A 24,376-nucleotide genomic window follows, 5' to 3' on the forward strand; every position below is an offset into this window, starting at 1 on the left:
TATGCACTGTTACTGTAATAAGGACACTGGCAGGGAAGGGGTTAACACAGTGGGTGATTAAGGGGTTTAATGTAAGCCTGGGGGAGTGTAACTGTATGGGGGTTGGGCTATTGAAATGATCAGAGACCTGTGATCCTATATAGAAGGATCCCAGGCGCTCTGTGATCATTCCAGAGAGAAGAGCGGTCAGCTGTGTTTACAACAGCTGACCATCATTCACTCACAGCACGGAGCAATCGCGGGTAGCCAGCAGCGATCGGAGCTGCCGACCCCGTGCATCGGAGTCCCCGCTGCCGAATGGGGGCTGGAGCGTGCTGCCGCCAGCCCGTGACCGACGTATACCTACGTCGGTTCGTGCAGAAGTAAAACTGCGGCGGGTGGTCGTTAACGGGTTAAATGGCATTTTCTCTCCTGTTTTTTTCCCCCTCTGAGATCTACAATCAACTGCTGGGCTGGATAATCTATATCCAGTGGTCCCCCAGTCTGGCCAGGGAGCGCATGCAGACCTTTAGCTACTCACTGGGTCGGCCGCGACAGGCCCCATTCTGGACCAGGCGGGGACACATATGACCGGGGACCAATAGTCTGCGTCAGTGTTGCCTTGGCCGAAAGCCCCCTACTTTTGTGGCAAGGAGGCTCTGTCTTGGGAGTGTTACCTGCATGTTTTTGCTGGATCGGTAAGTACAGGGTCCCCTCCTCTCCTTCCCTGGACCTGGTGTGGGGTGAGGGTATTCCTTGGGGTAGTCAGTCCCTCTGGGGTTCCCCCCCCCCCCCCCCAGGTGAGACTGTGAGCTAGCTTTTTTGCACTTGCTCTTGGGGGAATTGCTGGCGACTCCTGCCTCTGTGTCCTCCTGGCATAGGTACCTAGGGGGTGCACTGTTCCTCTCCAGCCTTGGAATTTTTACTAGGCTGAGGCTTTGTGGCCTACTGGCCGGGCTTTGTGTGGGGCGGCCTCAGTGAGTGCAGCTGAAGCCACTGCTTTCCGTTTGGCATCCGCCCTCCCCCTCTACTTCCTTTGTTGGTCCTGTTCCCCCTCGGACCCATGTGCATGCGGCCGACCATCCACAAATTTAGGCTACAGCCTACTAGGCCGTGCGCCCAAGCCAGGCGCCTCCTTCGGGAGGGGTTACAGCTGTGGTGAGCAGCTGTAGCCGCTGTTATTCTGTAGGGCATCCGCCCTTACCAGCGGTACAGGGCCATAGGGGTGGCCCCCTTAAGGTGGCTCTTTTTGCGGCCTCCCATGTAGGCCTCCTTAGAGGGGTGCCGTAGGGCGACCCCCTTTTTGCAGGGTTCAGTCGGCGGTCCCCTTTGCAGGGCCTCAGTCGGCGGCCCCTTCTGATTTTTTTATTTCGTGTTTTCCGGTTGGAGGTGGCGCTTGGGCATATGACTAGTAAATACTCTCCCCTGCTTCATCGGTTTCATCAGATTCTGAATATGGCCTTGTTGCCTCGGAAGTGAACCACCCTGCCGAGCCTATAGCCACGCTCCCTGATCTATCAGAAAGTGAGGATGTTCTGTAGCTGTGCATGAGAAAACACTGGTTGATGCACTGATTGCATCCGTGTGGGATGCACCATGATCTGAGGGGTGAGAAGACTCCTGCCTTTGCTGAATTGGCGGATCAATTGGTCCAGGGGCTGCAGTTTGTCTGCGATGCCTCTTTGGACGCGGCTCCCTTGGTTTCTGTTTAGGCGGTGGTTCTTAGGAGTGTATTGTGGTCTAAGTGTTGGTCTGCGGACTGATTTACTCTGGAACTACCCTTGATGACATCAAACTTACTAAGAGGGGGGGAATAGCACCTTTCTTCCACACTCTGGAAAGGGGAAGGAACCTCCTCGCAGGCGCAGCCCTTCTTACTCGATACACAAGAAAGTTATTTTTCGTCCCTCAGGGTCCACTGACAAGGGTTCAAAACCATTCAAGCCCTCCTTGAGAGGTTCCATGTGGCCCTGGTCTGGTAAGCCCGAGAGCGGATTCTCAAGTTCTGCGGAAAAGGCCCCTTTAGGATAAAGGTGTGCCCTCACCCATGCTTTGGGTGGGGGATGTCTTAGTTGATTTCCAGGCCCATGAACTTCCTTGGTAAATGACAAATGGTACCACAGAGGGATTCTGTCTGGTTACAAGATAGTTTCGTTCTTGCCCTCCGGAACAGTTCTTTCCTTCCAATGTATGTCTGTCCGTGGACCGACTGCAAGCTCTCCTCGGGGCGGTGCAGGACCTGTTAATTCAGGGAGGGATGGTTCCACTATCGGAACAATTTCAAGGTGTGGCGGCCACCCGGGTAGGAACTTGGAATCTCGCCGCCAGAGATGTCATTTTTCCCCTAGTAGCGAGTTATGCTGTAGTAACTCTGGTCTCGGTAGCAATAATAAGTAGACTTTCCCAACAGCGTTAATCCAAAGCAGGTATAGTACTGATATAGCGTGTATAGCTTTCCCCCACAGACATTAAGCAGAGTTCCGGCCTCGGGGGTCAAATTTAGATAAAAATTCCCCCGGGACAGTCAGGGCTAGTACATTCCACAAAGGATAGCCTCTGAACTGTCCCGGGTCTCACTTACCTGTAAGAAGAAATACTTACCTTGAAAAGTTCTTCTCCAATGTTGCCATCTCAGGTGTGGGCAGCTGAAGCCAGCGTGTCCTCTTCTGCGGCCTCTTCGGTGAAGTCGGAAGTCCCACAATGCACTGCACCGGCCCCACTCGTCACTTCCGGTGCAAGCGCAGCATCCCTGCACAGCTTCTGGGCATGCCCAGAAGCTGTTTAGCAGGGAATGCCGCGCCTGCACCAGAAGTGACGAGCGGGCCGGTGCAGGCGCATTGACTCCTGGGAGCAATGACTTCCAGCTCCTAGGAGTCATCGCAAACCGGAAGTGACGGCGTGGGCCGCAGCCGCAGAGGGAGGAAGTGGAAGGAAAGTGAGTATATTTTCTTCAATATCAAGGTAGGTGACAAAAAAAAAAAAAAATGGGAGCATCCATTTCTTTTTCAGGTGGCCCTCCGCAAGCTGATGGCCCAAAATCATTTTTTTTCGAATTTGAGGCTGGAACTACGCTTTAGTCGAGACTGAATGCTGGGGGTGAACTCTTTATTGAACAAGAATACAGGCTTTTTATACACTTGAGAAGTATGTCAGTCACTACATTAACAATGGCCCAAATATTTACCCAAAACCTCACACAATGGTTTAGATAAGGTACAGCTGACACAAGGCTAATCCCATCATAAAGGATCCTCGAAGAGTTAATCAAGTTAGCCACCAGACAGAAACAATAAGTGGATGGGAATCCACATATAGTGTCTTTCACTTCCAGTGACTGTGACTACTGTCACACAAAGTTTTTATGGAAACCTGTTTACGGTCCCGAAAGAAGGAGGGCAAGGGCTGTCAGATCCTGGACCTCAAGGCCCCAAACTGCTTTGTGCTAGTACAGAAATTCAGAATGGAGTCCATTCGCATGGTAGTGACATCCCTACATCAGGGGGATTTTCTTGCCTCGAACGACCTCAAAGATGCACCTTCCATACTTGCACATTCCAATATGTGCCCGACACCAGCGTTTCCTCCGCTTTGCTGTGGGAGAGGAACACTATCGGCTCGTGGCGTTACCCTTTTTGTCTCGCCTCCGCTCCTCGGGTCTTCACAAAAGTGTTGGCCCCGGTTCTGGCTACGTCAGTGGGGATCGCGGTACTGGGCTACCTGAAGGACCTCCTCTTGTGAGCGGAGTCCTCTTCTGCCTTGATGAATGACTTGGTGATCACTATCTAGACCCTGTAGGAGTTTGGTTTGCTTCTAAACTTTTAGAAGTCTGCTGTGATTCCATCCAGGAAATTGGATTATCTGGGTCTGACTCTTGATTCAGCTCTACCTAGAGTATTCCTTCCTCTTGACAAATTTCAGAAGTTGCATGTTGTGATTCAACTATTGCTATCCAGCTGTCGGTCCTCCCTCCAGTCTTGCATACTGGAGCTTGGCTCGATGGTGTCTACCTTCGAGGTGGTTCTGTTTGCACAGGTCCATTAGAGAACCCTCCAAAGCGAGATCCTGATAAAATGGGACAAGTATCCAAAGTCTCTGGACAATCTGATTCGGCTGAGCCAAGAAACCAGGGGCTCCCGGGTCTGGTGGCTTTGTTCTGGCTCTTGGGCAGCGCAAACCTTTTCTCCCCTTGTATTGGACAGTGAGCACTACGAATGCCAGAATGTCTGGGTGGGGGGTGCCATGGGACTGAGCCCTGCTCAGGGTTGTTGAAGGCTGGAGGTATCCAGACTTCCGATCATTGTCTTGCAACTTCGGGCGATCAGGCTGTGCCTGGATCACTGGACTTATCGACTCCGGGGGATCCCGGTAAGGGTCCAGTCAGGCAATGCCAGGGTGGTGGCCTATGTCAATCACCAGGGCGGTAGTGTTGGCAGCTCTGGAAGTAGCCGTCATTCTCTGGTGGGCAGAACACTTTTAGCACTTTTCCACTGCAAGTACCGGCTAGTACCCGCTCGGCTCTACTCGGCCCTGCTTGGCCCGGTTTGCTTTTCCACTGCTGGTACCGCATGGTATAGGGTCGGAACGGTTCGGTACGGTACGGTATAGGTTTGCTTTTCCACTAAAGTAGTAGTAAAGTTAAGTGGGTGGGATAACAACGGGGTGGGTGTGATTCTCTGACCAATCAGTGGCTAGTAGTGACTGCATGCAAAGGATTGTGGGATATGGTACCAGTTTGGTACCTGTTGGAACCACAATCGAGTAGGTACTGTTTTTTCAGAGCCGTACCGTACCGTACCGTTCGGTTCCATGCAGTGGAAAAGCAAACCTATACCGTACCGTACCGAACCGTTCCGACCCTATACCATGCGGTACCACAGTGGAAAAGCACAAAAGCGTGCCGAACCGGTACGGTTCCATGCAGTGGAAAAGCGCCATTAGTTATAGTAATATTCCTCTTTTCTCCCAAATTAAACTCACAGTAAGATGCATGGTAGGAATGAGAGAAGAATTCTCATAGTGTAAAACTAGCATGTATTTAAAATCTAAAAACAAATCCACTTACAAGCAAAAAAGCAGTAATGGTGGTTTCTCGTGGTGCACGCGGCGACGTGCGTTCCAACCACCGGATATGACTTTACAAATTGATCCTGACGTGTTTCGTCCCTCCTGCCCCCTTTACTGTCCAAGGTGTACCCAGGGGGTCCCGAGCGCCACCTGTAGCCGCCTTTTTGCCATGGATGACTGCACGTATATTCGGCGGCCATGTTTGTGTTGTCCAGTGGACTTTTTCTTGTAGGTTCCCATTGCTATCACACGATGGCCATGTTTTTGAAGCCTATGGAGCCGTGAATCGGTGGTGGGCCTCTAGTGGCAGTTCCTGAACTTCCTCTTTCTCTTTGATCGCCGCACAATGTCTTCTCTGCCTCTGCATCTGAGGAGGGGGTGGTGAGTACCTGTGGGTGGTTAAGTGGCTCTTTCTGCTATAGCGGTATTTGCTGCGCTGGGACTTGTGGTGCAGCGGTGGGTGGAACTTTTAACAGCAATTTTACACTTCTTGCTGGTAGTCCCCAGGTTAACTATGGACCCCCTCTGAGGTTGCGGGGTCCCAGTCCGCCTTGTCTTCTATGACGGTGGTCCTGCAGTCACTGGTGTCCAAAGTGGATATCGCCCTCCAAAATAGGACGAGCAAAAAGCGTCCTCCGCCTTCATCGGCATGCTCTGTCTCCTCTGATTCTGAGGTTGATTTGGCCGCCGCAGGACTCGAGTCACCCTACTGGGTCTGTCCACGCACCCTGAGTGCTCTGATAGTGAGGATGATTCCTCTTCCACTACAGCAGCGCATGAAAAAGTGCTAGTAAATGTGCTGATTGTATCGGTGCAGGTGACTCTTCGCTGCATGATATGGCTAAAACACTGCGGACCATTCCAAGAAAGTATTGACTGATCTCCCTTTTGTAGGAGACTTCTTGTTCGGAGCTTCCATGGAAGAGATCGTGTAGGGGTCTTACTGGAGGTAAGAGAACTCTGCTTCCACAGACTACCAGGAGAAAAGAGTCTCATCGCAAACGTGGCCCTTTCTTCTCGGCCCTTAAGCGGTCCGTTTGTCCCTCGGTATTGAAGGAACGGGCATCAAAGTCCGCCCGTAACCCCACAGGGGGTTCCAAGAGGCCCTGGCCTGGTAAGTCGAGAGCAGGTTCCTCCGGGACAGCAGACAAGCCCGCTTCTGCCTGAAGGGGCACACCCACCCGTATCTGGGGTGGGGGGAGGTCTTTGCTTCTTTCCGGATCCGTGGACCTCCTTGATTCACGACAAAAGGGTCCACGACTTGATTAGGTCCGGTTACAAGATTGAGTTCCAGTCCTTGCCTCCAGCAAGGTTCTTTCCTTCCGGCCTTTGTTTGGCCCCAGATCGCCTACAAGGTCTTCTTGGGGCGGTAGAGAATCTGCTTTCACAGGGGTTCATTGTACTGTTTTTTGAACTCTTTCAGGGGTTTTTTCTAACCTATTTACTTTTCTCAGGAAGGAAGGCAAGGTCTGTCCAATTCTGGACCGCAAGGCCTTGAACTGCTTTGTGCGGGTTCAGAAATTTTAGAATGGAGTCCATGCGCATGGTAGTGACATGCCTTCATCAAAGGGATTTCCTGGTCTCTATCTATTCAGGACGCTTACCTACATATCCCAATATATGTTGGGCATCAGCGTTTCCTTTGCTTGGCCGTGGGCGAGGAGCACTATCAATTTGTGGCGTTACCCTCTGGTCTCGCCTCCGCTGCTTGAGTGTTCACAAAGGTTTTGGCCCCGGTGTTGGCATTGCTAAGGCAGAAGGGGATTGCGGTATTGGGGTACTTGGACAACCTCCTTCTGTGAGCAGATTCTCTAAGTTCCTTAAAAGACAGTCTGGATCTTTCGGTGCGAACTTTGCAAGGGGTCCGGATGGAAACTGAATTTCCAAAAATCTGTTCTGGTCCCATCCACCAAACTGGACTATATGGGCCTGACCCTGGACACGGCCTCAGCCCAGGTGTTTCTCCTGGAAGTGAAACTCCAGAAGTTGCTGGATGCGATCTGGCTTCTCTTGTCCAGCCGGCGGTCCTCTCTAAGGACTTGTATGCAAGTGCTGGGCCTGATGGTATCCACCTTCGAGGCGGTTCCGTTTGCTCAGTTCCATACCAGATCTCTACAAAAAGACATTCTTGCCAAATGGAACAAGAACCCACAGTCTCTAGACAATCTGATCCTGTTGAGCCAGGGTACGAGGGGAATCCCTGATCTGGTGGCTCCACTCTCTGGTGCTTCGACAACGAAAATCCTTTCTCCCCCTGTACTGAACGGTGGTCACCACGGATGCCAGCCTATCCGGGTGGGGAGGGGTCTTGGGCACAAATTGTACTCAGGGGGTTTGGACTCTGAAGGAGTCCATCCTGCCGATCAATATCCTGGAAATTTGGACGATCAGGCTTTGCCTGACCCAATGGACAGTTTGTCTCCCGAGGCGCCTGGTAAGGATTAAATCAGACAATGCCTCGACCATGGCATATGTCAATCATCAAGGGTGCACCAAGTGTCCTAGCGGCCTGGGAAGTAGCCGGCATTCTAAGGTGGGCAGAAAGGTTTGTTCCAGCCATCTCTGCTGGTAATATTCCAGGGGTAAAAAATTGGCAGGCGGACTGCCTCAGTCGGCAGACGTTTGATCAGGGAGAATGGTGTTTCATCGACTGCATCTCCGGTGTGTGCTGTTTTTACTAAGCACATTGCTGCTGTCAGAAGGGAGCCCTTTGTTTTACATAAACAGAGCTCTATTCGGTATTTACCAGAGCCGATCATCGGTTGCCGGCCACCAATCAGCGGCCGGCACCCGCTTATTGGTTTGTGCTGCAGCCAATCTCAGCCTACCCCCAGCACGCAGATCACGTACTAGGTACGTGATCCGGTGCAGAGCGGTCGTCCTGCTGCAGTAGATCTATGGTGACCCTAAGTCAGCCACCCCACCACAGTGTTCCAGCAAGCCAGCCAGCCATAACAGGGTGACCCCAAGCCAGCCAGCCACCCAAAACAGGGTGACCCCAAGCCAGCCACCACAGTGTTCCTGCAAGCCAGCCAGCCAGCCACCACAGTGTTCCTACAAGCCAGCCAGCCAGCCACCCATAACAGGGTGACACCAAGCCAGCCAGCCACCCATAACAGGGTGACACCAAGCCAGCCAGCCACCCATAACAGGGTGACACCAAGCCAGCCAGCCACCCATAACAGGGTGACACCAAGCCAGCCAGCCACCCATAACAGGGTGACACCAAGCCAGCCAGCCACCCATAACAGGGTGACACCAAGCCAGCCAGCCACCCATAACAGGGTGACCCCAAGCCAGCCAGCCACCACAGTGTTCCTGCAAGCCAGCCAGCCACCACAGTGTTCCTGCAAGCCAGCCAGCCACCACAGTGTTCCTGCAAGCCAGCCAGCCACCACAGTGTTCCTGCAAGCCAGCCAGCCACCACAGTGTTCCTGCAAGCCAGCCAGCCACCACAGTGTTCCTGCAAGCCAGCCAGCCACCACAGTGTTCCTGCAAGCCAGCCAGCCACCACAGTGTTCCTGCAAGCCAGCCAGCCACCCATAACAGGGTGACACCAAGCCAGCCAGCCACCCATAACAGGGTGACACCAAGCCAGCCAGCCACCCATAACAGGGTGACACCAAGCCAGCCAGCCACCCATAACAGGGTGACACCAAGCCAGCCAGCCACCCATAACAGGGTGACACCAAGCCAGCCAGCCACCCATAACAGGGTGACACCAAGCCAGCCAGCCACCCATAACAGAGTGACACCAAGCCAGCCAGCCAGCCACCCATAACAGAGTGACACCAAGCCAGCCAGCCAGCCACCCATAACAGGGTGACACCAAGCCAGCCAGCCAGCCACCCATAACAGGGTGACACCAAGCCAGCCAGCCACCCGTAACAGGGTGACACCAAGCCAGCCAGCCACCCGTAACAGGGTGACACCAAGCCAGCCAGCCACCCGTAACAGGGTGACACCAAGCCAGCCAGCCAGCCACCCATAACAGGGTGACACCAAGCCAGCCAGCCACCCATAACAGGGTGAAACCAAGCCAACCAGCCACCCATAACAGGGTGACACCAAGCCAGCCAGCCACCCACCCATAACAGGCTGACCCCCAAGCCAGCCAACCAGCCACCACAGTGTTCCTGCAAGCCAGCCACCCATAACAGGGTGACACCAAGCCAGCCATCCAGCCTCCAGTGTTCCTGCAAGCCAGCCACCCATATCAGGGTGACACCAAGCCAGCCGCCCACCCACCACAGTGTTCCTGCAAGCCAGCCACCCATAACAGGGTGACACCAAGCCAGCGAGGCACCCATAATAGGGTGACACCAAGCCAGCCACCACAGTGTCCCTGCAAGCCAGCCAGCCACCACAGTGTCCCTGCAAGCCAGCCAGCCACCACAGTGTCCCTGCAAGCCAGCCAGCCACCACAGTGTCCCTGCAAGCCAGCCAGCCACCACACTGTTCCTGCAAGCCAGCCAGCCGGCCACCACACTGTTCCTGCCAGCCGGCCACCACACTGTTCCTGCCAGCCGGCCACCACACTGTTCCTGCCAGCCAGACACCACACTGTTCCTGCCAGCCAGACACCACACTGTTCCTGCCAGCCAGACACCACACTGTTCCTGCCAGCCAGACACCACACTGTTCCTGCCAGCCAGACACCACACTGTTCCTGCCAGCCAGACACCACACTGTTCCTGCAAGCCAGCCAGCCACCACACTGTACCTGCAAGCCAGCCAGCCACCACACTGTTCCTGCAAGCCAGCAAGCAAGCCACCCACACTACCAGGCGTCAGCCACCAACCCACAACAGGGTGCCAGCAAGCAAGTCAGCCACCAACCCACAACAGGGTGCCAGCAAGCAAGCCACCCACACTACCAGGCGTCAGCTACCAACCCACAACAGGGTGCCAGCAAGCAACCCACACTGCCAGGCATCAGCCACCAACCCACAACAGAGTGCCAGCAAGCAACCCACACTTCCAAGCGTCAGCCACCAACCCACAGCAGGGTGCCAGCAAGCAACCCACACTGCCAGGCCTCAGCCACCAACCCACAACAGGGTGCCAGCAGCAGCAGCAAGCCTTTTTTTAATCTTATTTTTTTTTTTTTTTGTCTCTTTCAAATTGAAATGGAGATTGATGAGGAGAGAAAAAAATAAGTGTGGTCTGGGATTATTTCTCGTCTCAACCTTCTCCAGGAAAAGCAGCAGTGTGCAAAACATGTACAAACAACATAAGCATGGGATCAGTAACTGCAAAAATACGTCAAATCTTTGGGCCCATCTAAGAGTTCATCATATTGAATTGTATCATGCAGCACAGAAAAAACAAAATGAATATCAATGTGATTTTGATTCAATACCTCCTCCACTATCCCAGGCAACAATAACAGATATGTTTTGTGAAAAAAAAAAAACGATGTCACTGTCTAGATTCAGATGAAAGATCCCAACTGCTGGACAGAGTAATCAGAGATGATTGTCACTGATGGCCATCCATTTACAATGGTGTCTGACTCAGGATTTCAGCGGTTGATGTTCATACTTGAGCCAAGCTTCACACTGAAGAGTGAGCAGTATTATCAAACCAAAATGCTGGCAAAGCTTCACCAAAAGGTCGTTGACAAAGTAAAAGCTATGCTGCAACCAGAGAGTGCTTGCAACTCCATCTCCTTCACGACAAACTGCTGGTCACAAACCGAGTCAGTCACTGATTCTTACATGCCACTTCATTGACAGTGGATGGACAAAAAGGCAATTGGTTTTGAATACAAAAGTGATGCAAGGATCCTACACTGAGTACAGTAGAGAAATGTTTCTAGGCATGCTTGAAGAATGGGGAATCAACAAAGACCAAGTGATGCTTGTGCAACTTCGAGACATTGGAGCAAACCTGCGGAAAGGAATGAGGCTTGCTGATATGTCATACCTTGGTGTCATGGCACACAACACCCTCCAACTTTCAAATGATGGTCTGTCAAGCCAAAGCGCTTTGATATGTTTTATGAAGCATGAAGAGATTAAAAATTTTGTGCTTGCAAGTCTTTTGAATCCTCGATACAAGAACAATGCTTTCTCTTCTGATGATGTATTGGCTAAGCCGAAACAATGGCTGACAGAAGATATTCAACAGGAGGTGCAGGAGGTTCCTGCCCAAAAGACAAGTCCGGAACACTATTTTTATGAAGAACAGCATGCAGCAAAAACAGAAAAATGTCCAAAAATACGTCAACAAACAGAATAGAATCATCTTCATCGTCGTTGAATATATCAGGACATTTTCAGTGTTTTTATTGGGGCCTCGTGCGGAGGATTAAATTTCTTCTGAATCTGCAACTATGAGCCTGGATGATGAACTTCATCTCTATTTGAAAGAAGCAGTAATTGACAGAAGTGATCCTCTTCAGTGGTGGAAAGAAAACGAGGCACGCTACAAAAAACTTGCTTCCCATGCTAGAAGATACCTCTCTCTCTTGCTCCTCTGTCCTCCGCTCCCATGTCCTCCACTCCTTCTGAGCATGTTTAAAAAGTGGCTGCATTGTATGAATAAAACAGAAGACCTTTAACAGGTGACCGTGGACATGCTGAAATGTTCTGCTTTCTGCATTATAATATTATTCTACTTAACTGGGAGTATTGAAAAGAGTAGTGTCCACTCCAATCCACTGTCTAGCTTTTTTTCTAACAGTTTTGCACTGACTGCTGTAGTTGCAGTGAGTGCCCTACGGCAAAGAGTCCAATCCAATATCTAGCTGTTGCCTAGCTTTTTTTTTTCTAGCAGTTTTTCACTGACTGCTGCAGTTGCAGTGAGTTCCCTACTGCAGGGGTAGTCCACTGAGTGACTGCAATCCAATCCACTGTCTAGCTGTTGCCTAGCTTTTTTTTCTAGCAGTTTTTCACTGACTGCTGCAGTTGCAGTGAGTTCCCTACTGCAGAGGTAGTCCACTGAGTGACTGCAATCCAATCCACTGTCTAGCTGTTGCCTGGCTTTTTTTCTAGCAGTTTTGCACTGACTGCTGTAGTTTCAGTGAGTGCCCTACTGCAAAGAGTCCAATCCAATGTCTAGCTGTTGCCTAGCTTTTTTCCCAGCAGTTTTGCACTGACTCCTGCAGTTGCAGTGAGTGCCGTATGGCAGAGGTAGTCCACTGACTCCAGTCCATTCCACTGTCTAGCTGTTGCCTAGCTTTTTTTCTAGCAGTTTTGCACTGACTGCAGTAGTTGCAGTGAGTGCCCCACTGCAGGGCTCGAAATTTCAAGTCATGAGCTACTGGCCAGGCCTTAAGAGTTACTCGCCACTTGTTGCCCCACCCAAACACTACCCTGCTCCGCCCCTAAACACGCCCTCGTAAAATATCTCATAAAATTACAGTTAAATGTTTTATTCAGAATTAAGTTACAAAAATAAATATTAACAGCAACAACAACTGAGAGAGACACAATGGGGGTGGCAGGGAGAGAGAGGGGGCTGACACGGAGAGAGGGAAAGGGGGTGACAGGGAAAGAGAGGGGGCTGACATGGAGAGAGGCAAAGGGGGTGACGGGGAGAGAGAGGGGGCTGACACGGAGAGAGGCAAAGGGGGTGACGGGGAGAGAGAGGGGGCTTACACGGAGAGGCAAAGGGCCTGACACAGAGAGTGGTAGAGAGGGGGGTGACATGGAGAGAGGGGGGGGGTTGACAGGGAAAGAGAAGGGGGTGAAACGGAGAGAGAGAAGGAAGGGGTGACACAGAGAAAGGGGGGGGGGGGTGACAAGGAGAGTAAGGGGGGAAGGTGGCAGGGACAGAAGGGGGGGTAAGGGGGGAAGGTGGCAGGGACAGAAGGGGGGGTGACAGGGAGAGACAGGAGGTGACAAGGACGGGGGGGGGCATGACGGGGACAGAGGGGGGATGACAGGGACAGAGGGGGGGTGGCAGGGACAGAGGGGGGGTGGCAGGGACAGGGGTTTGACGGGGGACGGTGGGGATGACAGGGACAGAGGGTGGGTGAGGGGGACAGTCAGGAGGTGAAAGGGACGGGGGGACAGAGGGGGGGCGAGGTGACGGAGACAGAGGGGGGGGAAGGTGACGGGGACAGGGGGGGAAGGTGACGGGGACAGAGGGGGGGGGAGATGACGGGGACAGAGGGGGGGGGAGGGTGACTGAGACAGAGGGGGGGGGGAAGGTGACTGAGACAGAACTGAGACAGAGGGGGGGGGCGGAAGGTGACGGGGACAGGGGGGGGGTGACGGGGACAGGGGGGGGAGGTGACGGGGACAGAGGGAGGGAGATGACGGGGACAGAGGGAGGGAGATGACGGGGACAGAGGGAGGGGGGGGGAAAGATGACGGGGACAGAGGGAGGGGGGGGGGAGATGGGGAAAGATGACGGGGACAGAGGGAGGGGGGGGAAGATGGGGAAAGATGACGGGGACAGAGGGAGGGGGGGGGAAGATGACGGGGACAGAGGGAGGGGGGGGGAAGATGACGGGGACAGAGGGAGGGGGGGGGAAAGATGACGGGGACAGAGGGAGGGGGGGGGAAAGATGACGGGGACAGAGGGAGGGGGGGGGAAAGATGACGGGGACAGAGGGAGGGGGGGGGGAAAGATGACGGGGACAGAGGGAGGGGGGGGGAAAGATGACGGGGACAGAGGGGGGGGGGAAAGATGACGGGGACAGAGGGGGGGGGGAAAGATGACGGGGACAGAGGGAGGGGGGGGGGAAAGATGACGGGGACAGAGGGAGGGGGGGGGGAAAGATGACGGGGACAGAGGGAGGGGGGGGGGAAAGATGACGGGGACAGAGGGAGGGGGGGGAAAGATGACGGGGACAGAGGGAGGGGGGGGGGGGAAAGATGACGGGGACAGAGGGAGGGGGGGGGGGGGAAAGATGACGGGGACAGAGGGAGGGGGGGGGGAAAGATGACGGGGACAGAGGGAGGGGGGGGGGAAAGATGACGGGGACAGAGGGAGGGGGGGGGAAAGATGACGGGGACAGAGGGAGGGGGGGGGGAAGATGACGGGGACAGAGGGAGGGGGGGGGAAAGATGACGGGGACAGAGGGAGGGGGGGGGGAAAGATGACGGGGACAGAGGGAGGGGGGGGGGAAGATGACGGGGACAGAGGGAGGGGGGGGGGAAAGATGACGGGGACAGAGGGAGGGGGGGGGGAAAGATGACGGGGACAGAGGGAGGGGGGGGGGAAAGATGACGGGGACAGAGGGAGGGGGGGGGGGAAAGATGACGGGGACAGAGGGAGGGGGGGGGGGAAAGATGACGGGGACAGAGGGAGGGGGGGGGGGGAAAGATGACGGGGACAGAGGGAGGGGGGGGGGAAAGATGACGGGGACAGAGGGAGGGGGGGGGGAAAGATGACGGGGACAGAGGGAGGGGGGGGGGGAAAGATGACGGGGACAGAGGGAGGGGGGGGGGAAAGATGACGGGGACAGAGGGAGGGGGGGGGGAAAGATGACGGGGACAGAGGGGGGGGAGAAGGCAGAGCAGATGCAGCCTCTCCCATTCCTGGAGTGGGCGGGGAGCTGCTCACTGGGCTACAATGAAACACACACACAGCCTTGTGACAGGGGGGCAGGCTGAACGGAGGAGCTACACATTTCCCATACAGCACAGCCCTGTTCTTCCTCGCCCTCCTCATCATTCCACTCGCAAAATGCGAGCAGGCGAGTGGAATTTTTGAGGGCTGCCCTACTGCAAAGAGTCCAATCCAATGTCTTGCTGTTGCCTAGCTTTTTTTCTAGCAGTTTTGCACTGACTGCTGCAGTTGCAGTGAGTGCCCTACTGCAGAGGTAGTCCACTGACTTCCGTCAAATCCACTGTGCAGCTGTGGTCTAGCTTTTTTTTTTTTTTTAGCAGTTTTGCACTGACTGCACTGCAGTAGTGATTTATTGCAGTGAGTGAGTGCAGTACTACAGCAGTTTATCTATTAATGCACAATCAGATGATGTGAAACTGATGTCCCTGCAAGTGCACTTTTTCCTATCAGTTTTCATGCAGTTAAGGTGTGAAGAATGTTAAAAATGTTATTAACCACTTGCTACCCGCCCGCCGTCAAATGACAGCGGAGCGGTGTAGCAATTCTTCTGGGAAGCCGTCATATGACGGCGTCCCAGAACAGCCTCTCTTGCGCTATTGTGACCGCGCTGTGTTGCTAGGACACGGCGCAACGCCGATCTCGGTGAAGAGTCAATGACATGACTCTTTACCCATGTGATCGGCTGTGTCCAATCACAGCCGGCCACATGTAAATGAGGAAGTGCCGTTATTCGGCTCTCCTCTCTTCACACTGTCAGTGTGTGAGGTGAGGAGAGCCGATCAGTGGCTCCTCCTCATAGGGGAGACAAGTACAAGTAATCGGGGCACTGATCATCAGTGCCCTGATTACACAAAATGTAAATAGTGCCAATTACTGCCCACCATCAGTGCCCAGTGCCCACAATCAGTGCCTGGTAGCACCCGTCAGTGTCACCTATTAGTGTCTATCAGTGCGGCATATTAGTACCTCCATCATTACCCATAAGTGCCACCTCATCAGGGCCCATCAGTGCAGCCTAGAAGTGCCTATTAGTGCCGCCTCATCAGTGAAGGAGAAAAACTTTTTTTTTTTTTTCAAAATTTTCTTTTTTTTGTAAGAAATAAAAACCCAGAGGTGATTAAATACCACCAAAAGAAAGCTCGATTTGTGTGAAAAAAATGATAAAAAATTTGATATGGGTACAGTGTAGCATGACCACGCAATTGTCATTCAAAGTGTGACAGCGCTGAAAGCTGAAAATTGGCCTGGGCAGGAAGGGGGTGAAAGTGCACTGTAGGCAAGTGGTTAAATAAAGATTAACATGTTTATTTAGTTTTTTGTTGAAATTTGTGATTACTTTGCAAAATTTTAAATGTGTGCCAATATCGCCCCGATACCGATATGCGATCTGCAATATCGGTATCGGCAACGAAAAAACAATATTGGTCGATCACTATTTCTTACACCGTGTATAGGTCCACATGTGACTCATAGTCATGTGGCCTGCACAGATGAGAAAAATTAGGAAATTAACAGCTTTGAAGCTGTAAATGACAACAACTGATCTACACAATCTCAGTCTGCAGTGTGGACACAGACAAGGAGGGAGGGACAGTGGACAGCAAGATAAACCAGAATTTTTCCAATCTATAGAAAATACATTTTCTAGTGGAGGAGTATGAACATAATTTGGGTTTAAAGGCACTTGTAAATATAAGATTGCTTATTAACATTAATTTCAGTATTTTTTTTTTCCTAGGTATGTCTGTTCTGAACAGGACAAAGTGGAAAGGAGGAATATTACAAATTGAAAAAGCTAAGGAAAGCTTCTTACACAGGTACACAATTACTACAAGGACTATGGTATAAATTGGTTCCAAACTAAATGCTAAAAAAATAGATTTAAAAATAGTGAACCTTGAACCCCGGCTTCCAAACACTATCTGGAGACCCTTGAGATGCCACTATACTTTACTGCTGCCCCTTGGAAAAACTGGATACTCAATCTCAATCTGCACCTGCACTTTGGTTATGTACATATCTTTACAGTAGGCAGTACAGAAGTGAATTCTTTGTGGTCTAGTAGAATTGTGTGCGCCAAAGGTATCCAACACTGCCCACTTTGATTCCTCAAGCTGGCTGCTGTGTCACTACAGGGCAACAGTCATGATGTAGCAGATGGCCAGAAAAAAACACAACAGAAGCTATGTTCTAACAGTGTCACAGGAGCTCCACAAGACGGCAAAGCATTATCTTGCTGCCTACTAGTCAGGCAAGTGTACAACTTTTTTGGCAAAGGCTTGCTGTTATTTCTAAAAAAAAAAAAAAAAAAAAAAAAAAAAAAATGCTTATTGTTTTACAAAAATGTATAACAACATGACATAGTCCAGAAAAAAGGATTAAACAAGCAGTTCAATTAAGACTTGGTTGTATGGAGAGTTGTCTCAACTAGGTTAGAGCATTCCTTTAAGTAATAATCATTTTAGGTACTTGAATTGTAAACATGTTTTCAACACAAGCAGGACTAGTAGACGCTAAGAGTAGGGAGGGAGCAGCAGGGAAGGAAAGAAAGGGAAAGCCGACGTAAGAGGGGTTAAGTTGGGGAAGAGGGAGTCATCTTGAGCTATCCGTAAGATCGGGCATATAAACATGTTTTGTCAGGGGATCAGGGGAGTTGGTCAGGTCATAGCATATCTTTTGAGGGTAGTAGAAAATAGTAGAAAAATCAAGCCAAACTTACCATAAGGATTTGAACTTCTCAAGTGAGTCATTATCCATTGCCAACATCTCCTCCATCCCCTCCATCCTCCATTATATCATTGACAGTAGAAACCCACAGGGAGAAGGAAGGGGGTCTTTGAGTCTTCAAGAAAATAGGTATCAGCTGCCTAGCTGCAGATAAAAAAAAAAGCGTAATCAACTCAGTTTCTGGGATACCATTGAGCCCGGGAGCATGGACAGAAGTGCTATATCAGGAGTGGGATTCAAAAATTCTTTATAATGTTATAAACTTTAAAAACTTGATTCCAGAAAGGCACTGTCTTGCTGGAGCCCCACCAGACATGTATACAGTTTCCATCAGCCGAACCACATCTCCAACAGGTGGTTGGCATGGATGAAAAAATTCTATGTAGTGATAGAGGGTCCTTTATACAATCTGGATAGGAGTTTATAACTCTTGTGCATAACAAGAGATCATAGATTTGGGAGTGAAGTGAACGGAAGCCTGCCACTCAGTGCCTGTAAACTCCTGTTCCAAGTCCGTGGACCACACCCTGGCATATGTGGGGAGCTAATCATACAATAACGCATGTAGTAACTGGTATGTCAAAGATAGTAGATGTCTGGGCGTTTCGTGTATGGAGCACAGTCGTTCATATTCGGTTAAGGGTCTGTGAATCTGGGTGGAAGCGAATAGGCCTGCACAAAAGGAGGAGAGGCGAAGGGCAGTAAGCCAGTTGCTCTCATTCCCCGGGCATGGTAGGTTGCCCATTAGTCGGATGGATAAAAGCGCATACCATTGTCCATGAAGCTCTAGGCAATGTTCCCAAGGTGAAGGTTCCCATTCCTTGAGGGAGAATTTGGTTATCAAATAGAGAAGTAAGAGGTGAAGGGTCTGAGGACAAGAGGGTCTGAAGTCCTCTCCTGTACCATAAATGTAAGGGGGACAAGGATTGGAGTCTTGACATATCCTGTTTGTAACCCCATAAAAGGGCCCTTAGGTCAATGGGGGAGAGATCCTGTTCGACCATAACTGAGGCTTTCTCAATGGGACGGGGGGACCGTTCCAAAGTCCATACCAGGATGGTGGCTCTATGGTAGAGTACAAAGTCTGGGAGTTCAACCCCTCCACGAGACTTTGGGAATGTCAACCATTTATGTTGCAGTTGGGATATACCCCTGTTCAGATAAAACTAATGAACATGGAGCGCAGAGAGACAAAAGTTTTGGTGTAAGGATAGGAATGATTTGGAAAAGATAGAACAATTTTGGCAGGGTGGGTTTTTTTTTTTTTTTTGCCCAAACCTGGGTAAGGTTGAGGAGTTCCAAGAGGCCATGTCCCTACAAACGTGGGTGAGCAAGGGGGGGGTAATTCAGATTGAATAAGTTGGAAGGGGCAGTGAGACCTAAATAAGAGATACCTTTATGGGACCATTGGAAAGGGAAGTTGGTTCATAATTGGGAGATTGGGAGATGTTGAGGGCTTCCGTTTTAGATATGTTTAGTTTGAAATTGCTGAATTCCCCAAACCGATGGAAATTAATGAAGGAGGGATGGGAGGGAAGTATGGGGTTGTTGAAGGTATACTAATAGATCATCGGCATAGAGTGAGATTTTGTGGTGCAGGGACAGAGTTTGAATGCCAATGATTGAATCATTTTGACGAATAGTCTGGGCCAGGTGTTCTATCACGATGACGAATAGCAATGGTGACAAGGAGCATCTCTGTCTTGTCCCATTTGAGATAGTAAACGGGTCAGAGGAGGAGCCATTAACCAAAACTGAAGTGGAAGGTTGCGACATAACCTTAGCTACAATTGTGTTACTGAGGCCAAGCTGTTCCAGAGACATGTGTAAAAACGTCAAGTTCACTCGGTCAAACGCTTTTTCGGCGTCAAGAGTAAACATGCCTTTAGCCCATGTCTCCATATGTAAGAGGAAAGGTGGATAGTTTTTGCGATGTTATCTCTGGCTTCCCGGCCAGGGATGAAAACCACCTGGTCCCTGTGAATAATTGATGATGGAAGAGGCGGTTGGCGAGTACTTTTGCATGCAAATAGTTTAATATCTAGACTAAGTAAAAAGATTGGTCGGTAGCTACTACATTGGGCTGGGTCTTTATTGGGTTTAGAGATAACCGATATATTTGCGGCTAGTAGAACTTTAGAAGGAGGGTGGGATTCATCTATGGCATTGAAAGCTCTGGTTAGTAAGGGAGTGAGGAGGGGTGCAAATAGTTTATAAAATCTGGGCGAGAACCCATCCGGGCCGGGCATTTGTTTGTTTTCAGGCTTTTGAGATTTCGCTTTTCACTTTCGCCTAGAGATTTGTCGAAATCCGAGGCGTCTTGGGTATTGATAGTGAGAAGCGCAGTTTCCTCTATGTAAGAAGCCATAGAAGGGGATATAGTTGTAGGTGAACCATCGCCGGATAGTCAGCGAATATTGTAAAGTTTTGAGTGGTATTGTTGAAAGGCTAGTGAAATACCTTTTGTATTGCAAATTCTTTCTTTAGCAGAGTTAAGAATAAGCTTTATAAGAGCGTCTAGAGGGACGTGGGTAAACTCTAGCCAGATGTTGACCGCATTTGTTAGCAAGTGAATAATAATGTTTGCGGGCCTTATCTTGCGCAATAAGTGATCAGGAATCCAGTAGGCGAAGAAGTTCCCGGCGGGCATTCCAGAGGTCCACCAGTATGGAAGGGCTCAAGATCCGTTTATGGTAGAAAGCAGTCGTGAAATGTCCACTGCGCGGGACTTCTTCAGTCTAGAGCTATGATAAATAAAAATTCAGCGCAAAACACATTTCAGGGCCTTCCACTGTGTTAATGGGTTGGTGTCGTCATTCTTGTGTTCCAGGATAAAGTGTTTGATAGCTTGTCTAACATCAGCAACACGGAGAGTCTGTTAGTAAGTGGTCGTTCAGACGCCATTAGAAACCTCTACTGGAGGGGGGCTTGACTGGAAGGGGAATGAGGCGGAAGTGTATAACCAGAGCTCCGCCGGTCCCACGACTTAATCCGTATCAATCCTCAGATTTGGCTGCTTTTTTTGGGGACATCGCTACCTACTGAGTATCCCCAACTACTAAAGAACATACCTGGCCAAAAATTTTGAGTATCGGACCTCCTGGAGCGGATCGGCGACTGCGGCCTAGTCGGGACCAGAAGCCGCGGACTCGCCTAGAGCGGCATCCGGACGCGGACTTCCATGGAGCGGCCGATCGGACTGTGTCTTGTGGACCATCGCAGCTCTCCTAGCATCCCCAGGCCCTATAGGTCCTAACTTGCCATATATAGTACAAAACAGTCCACCAGGAACAGATCGATAATAGCGGCCTAGTCAGGCCCAGAAGAAGGCCTCCATCTTCACTCTCTCCCTCAACCTGAGGTAAAATCATTCCCTCTGACAGAAATCTCTCCCTCACCTGAGGTAACATCACTCCCTCTGACAGGAATCTCTCCCTCACCTGAGGTAACATCACTCCCTCGGACAGGAATCTCTCCCTCACCTGAGGTAACATCACTCCCTCGGACAGGAATCTCTCCCTCACCTGAGGTAACATCACTCCCTCAGAGAGGAATACCTTTTTGCAGCACCCGATCTCCCTCCTTCCTATCACAAACCTTCCGCTCGGCCCAAGCACAAATATTAAACCTGATATAATAAACAAATGACTGCCTAACCTAATTACACTATGTGGCCAATGTGAACTGGGACCCATCCATCCATCCCTGCAGCACTGATAAAACACTTCTAAATTCATAACTATCACACGTAATTCAGTGGTAATGACCCGCAAACGTAAAGAGTTACCAAAATTAAAATTGATCACATCCACAACTCTCATCCAGCTATGCTACAACAAAAAGAACACTACAGCAATAGTGGAGACCTACAAATTAACATGCAAGCGGAAATAACAAAAAAGGCAAATCCCAATCATTATACCAAGTGGGTAATCCTGACAGCGAATACTCATCGGGTTCATCCTCCCCTGAGTCCCCCTCAAGGACCCTGGCCAAAAATAAACCCCGTATCGCATCCCCAGCCAAACAAGTGCAGGGGTACATTCAGGGGATGGATGTGCCCCAAAGTTATGCCTCAGGCTCTATACCACGCCAACAGGATCAGTTCACTTCTCAGGTCGCCTTATCACTGATATTATGTTGAAAGAAATGCTACATTCCTTTAGGTCAACGCTTCAAGCAGACATAATGGGTTGGATGCAGCAATATAGACGAGGAGTTCATGACTTGGGAGATAGGGTGGATACGGTTGAATCCTCTCTTAACAAACAGACCTTGTCCTTTAACACGATGGTTGAAGCCCATAATCAGCATTCCGAAGAAATATTGTGGCTTAGGGACAAGGTTGCAGATCTAGAAGATAGATCAAGAAGGAACAACCTAAAGCTGAGAGGAGTTCCGGAATCTGTGCAGTCGTAAAAATTGGAACAGTATGCTAACTGGCTATTTTCCACTCTTGTTCCTACAGTATCTGAAACTGACCGCATAATAGACAGAATTCATAGGCTGCCTAAACCGGCCTTCTTGGCGCCAGAAGTCCCGAGAGACTTACTCCTGCGAGTACATTTTTTCCATTCCAAGGAGAAAATCATGTCCTCGTTTCGCCATTCCTCTGAGATACCAGCAGAATTCTCAATGATCCAAATATTGCCTGACTTATCTAGGCACACCCTTCAGAGAAGGAGAAACTTGGCGACGATCACAAAGGCGCTGAGAAATCACAAAATCCTACATAAATGGAAACATCTGGCGACCCTCACAATCACTCACAATGGTACTAATACCTCGATCTCAACCTTGGAAGAAGGGATATCACTGCTGCAGAGATGGGGCATTGTTCCTCCAACAGATGACTCCCAGCACAGAGCTCCTGCCCCTCTACCTACTAACGCAGATTGGAACGTAGTTATTAGAAAGAAATCTCAAAAAAGAAAGATAAGCTGCAGGGTGGATTCCCAAGCACCTCTAGCCAGCACCACACCAGTTCTAGGCCTATGGAATGAAGGTTTCCTCATGGCCCCTTATCCGTACAGGATATCGACTACCTTTGTCGATCTCAGACCATTTTTATGGTCTTTTTTTTACCATGTTCTTTTTTTGTATTTTTTTTTCCTCTTCAGTTTTGTATTACTTTTTTGCAACAAGGAATCTCCATCATCTTTAAAACGATCCTCTCGAGACCGAAAATATGGATACAGTTCAGTTCCATTGACTGTTGACTCCATTCCGAAGTTCGATCAGCAAGCTCCTTTTACATCCATGAATGCCATTTAAAATTATCTCAATAAATGCATGGATTAAATCATGCAGCCAACAGATACGCTCTTTGGAAAGAAGCTAAATCTTCCAATGCGGACATCATTTCGGTACAAGAAACACATTTCCAGACATCCAATCATCCCAAATGCTCTAACAAAGATTTTCCCAACATCTATTTAGCTACATCTCCATCGAAGAAAAAAGGAATCCTCCTAGCAATTAAACACACAATTAACTGGCAACAAAAGGACTTGGTGACTGACCCGGATGGCCGCTATATTATCCTCACAGGATCATTTAACGGATTACCCATGACCCTAGCATCAATCTATGCTCCTAACACGCATCAACTTTGATTACTCAAGAGAACACTAAAAGTCCTCTCCAAGGTCAAATATGGCAATCTTATAATCTGTGGGAACTTCAACCTGACATCTAATCCAGAGATGGACACTTCATCCTCTTCAATCAACAGGAGAACCTCTTTACAGGGTTTATTACATAAGGAAAACTTGTACGATGTTTGGAGGTGTCTCCACGCATCAGAGAGAGATTACACCTTTTACTCCTCCAGACTTCGTACATACTCAAGGTTGGATATGTTTGTGTCTGATAGGCAACTTCTGGGGATGATCTCCTTCTCGGTCATTAACCACTTTACCACTAGAGCATTTTGCTGTCTTACGTCTGGGCCACTTTTTGCGATTCGGCGTTGTGCGAATTTAACTGACAATTGCGCAGTCATGCGACGCCGTACCCAAACGAAATTTACGTCCTTTTTTTACCACAAACAGAGCTTTCTTTTGGTGGTATTTGATCACCTGTACGATTTTTACTTTTTGCGCTATAAACAAAAAAAGAGCGTTTATTTTGAAAAGATAACAATATTTTTAACATTTTTTTATATGAAATTCCCCCCAAAAAAGATGTAAAAAACAATTTTTTTTTAATTTTTGGCCAATTTTTTTTCTGCTACCCATGTTTGGTAAAAGAAATCGCAATAAGCGTATTTTGATTGGTTTGCGCAAAAGTTATTGGAAAGATTTGTCATTTTTGGTGTTTTTTTTTTTTTTTTAACGAGTAATGGCGGCGATCTTCAATTTTTTTTTTTTTTTGCGGGACTGCGACATTGCAGCTGACAGATCGGACCCTTGACTGACATTTTTGACACTTTTGGGGGTACCAGTGACATTACTGCAGTAATCAGTGCTATAAATATGCACTGTTACTGTAAAAATGACACTGGCAGGGAAGGGGTTCATTTTATTGGAGAGGGAGGGGTTAATGTATGCCTGGTGCTTACTGACGTGTGGGGGGGAGGTGACTGTGTGAGACAGGGACAGATCGGATGTCCAGCTATGCTGAACACTCCGATCTGTCACTCCCTGTCACTGAGGAGATCCGCTCGCTCTGTTTACACAGGCGGGTGGATCTCCAAACTGGATTCCCCGACGATCGGGGCAGAGCAGCGGCGATCGCCGCTGCTCCTCCCCTGGCCCGACTCCCGCTGTGAATGAAAACAGCGGTAGCACGCCTCCGGCGGCGCGCGAGCGCCGCCTACAGGGGGAGGAGTCTGGCGACGTAGGTCTACGTCGTCAGACGGGATCGTGCCACTTTGCCGCAGTAGTACTACGGTACTCAGCGGTAAAGTGGTTAAGGATATCACATGGTCTGACCATGCTGTGGTGGAGGTGACCTTGGATGAGGGAATCCCCAGGGGGGCTAATTCTGTATGGCGTTGCAACATTAGAAATCTGCAGTCCGATATGGGTAAAAAAAATATCTCCCAACATCTTACTGAATTTTTCCAACTAAACGTAAA

General features: G+C 50.0%; 1 protein-coding gene across 1 annotated transcript in view; it reads left to right on the forward strand.

Moving 5' to 3' along the window:
• NOL8 (nucleolar protein 8) overlaps positions 1-24,376 on the forward strand; it is a 559,501-nt gene that overhangs the window by 42,488 nt on the left and 492,637 nt on the right. Inside the window, exon 3 of the mRNA XM_082265109.1 lies at positions 16,307-16,385. Within this exon, the coding sequence (XP_082121235.1) occupies positions 16,307-16,385 (79 nt within the window). The remainder of the gene's footprint in view (positions 1-16,306; positions 16,386-24,376) is intronic.

Source organism: Pelophylax lessonae (genome assembly GCF_965119305.1).
Source record: "Pelophylax lessonae genome assembly, chromosome: 8".
NCBI lineage: Eukaryota > Metazoa > Chordata > Amphibia > Anura > Ranidae > Pelophylax > Pelophylax lessonae.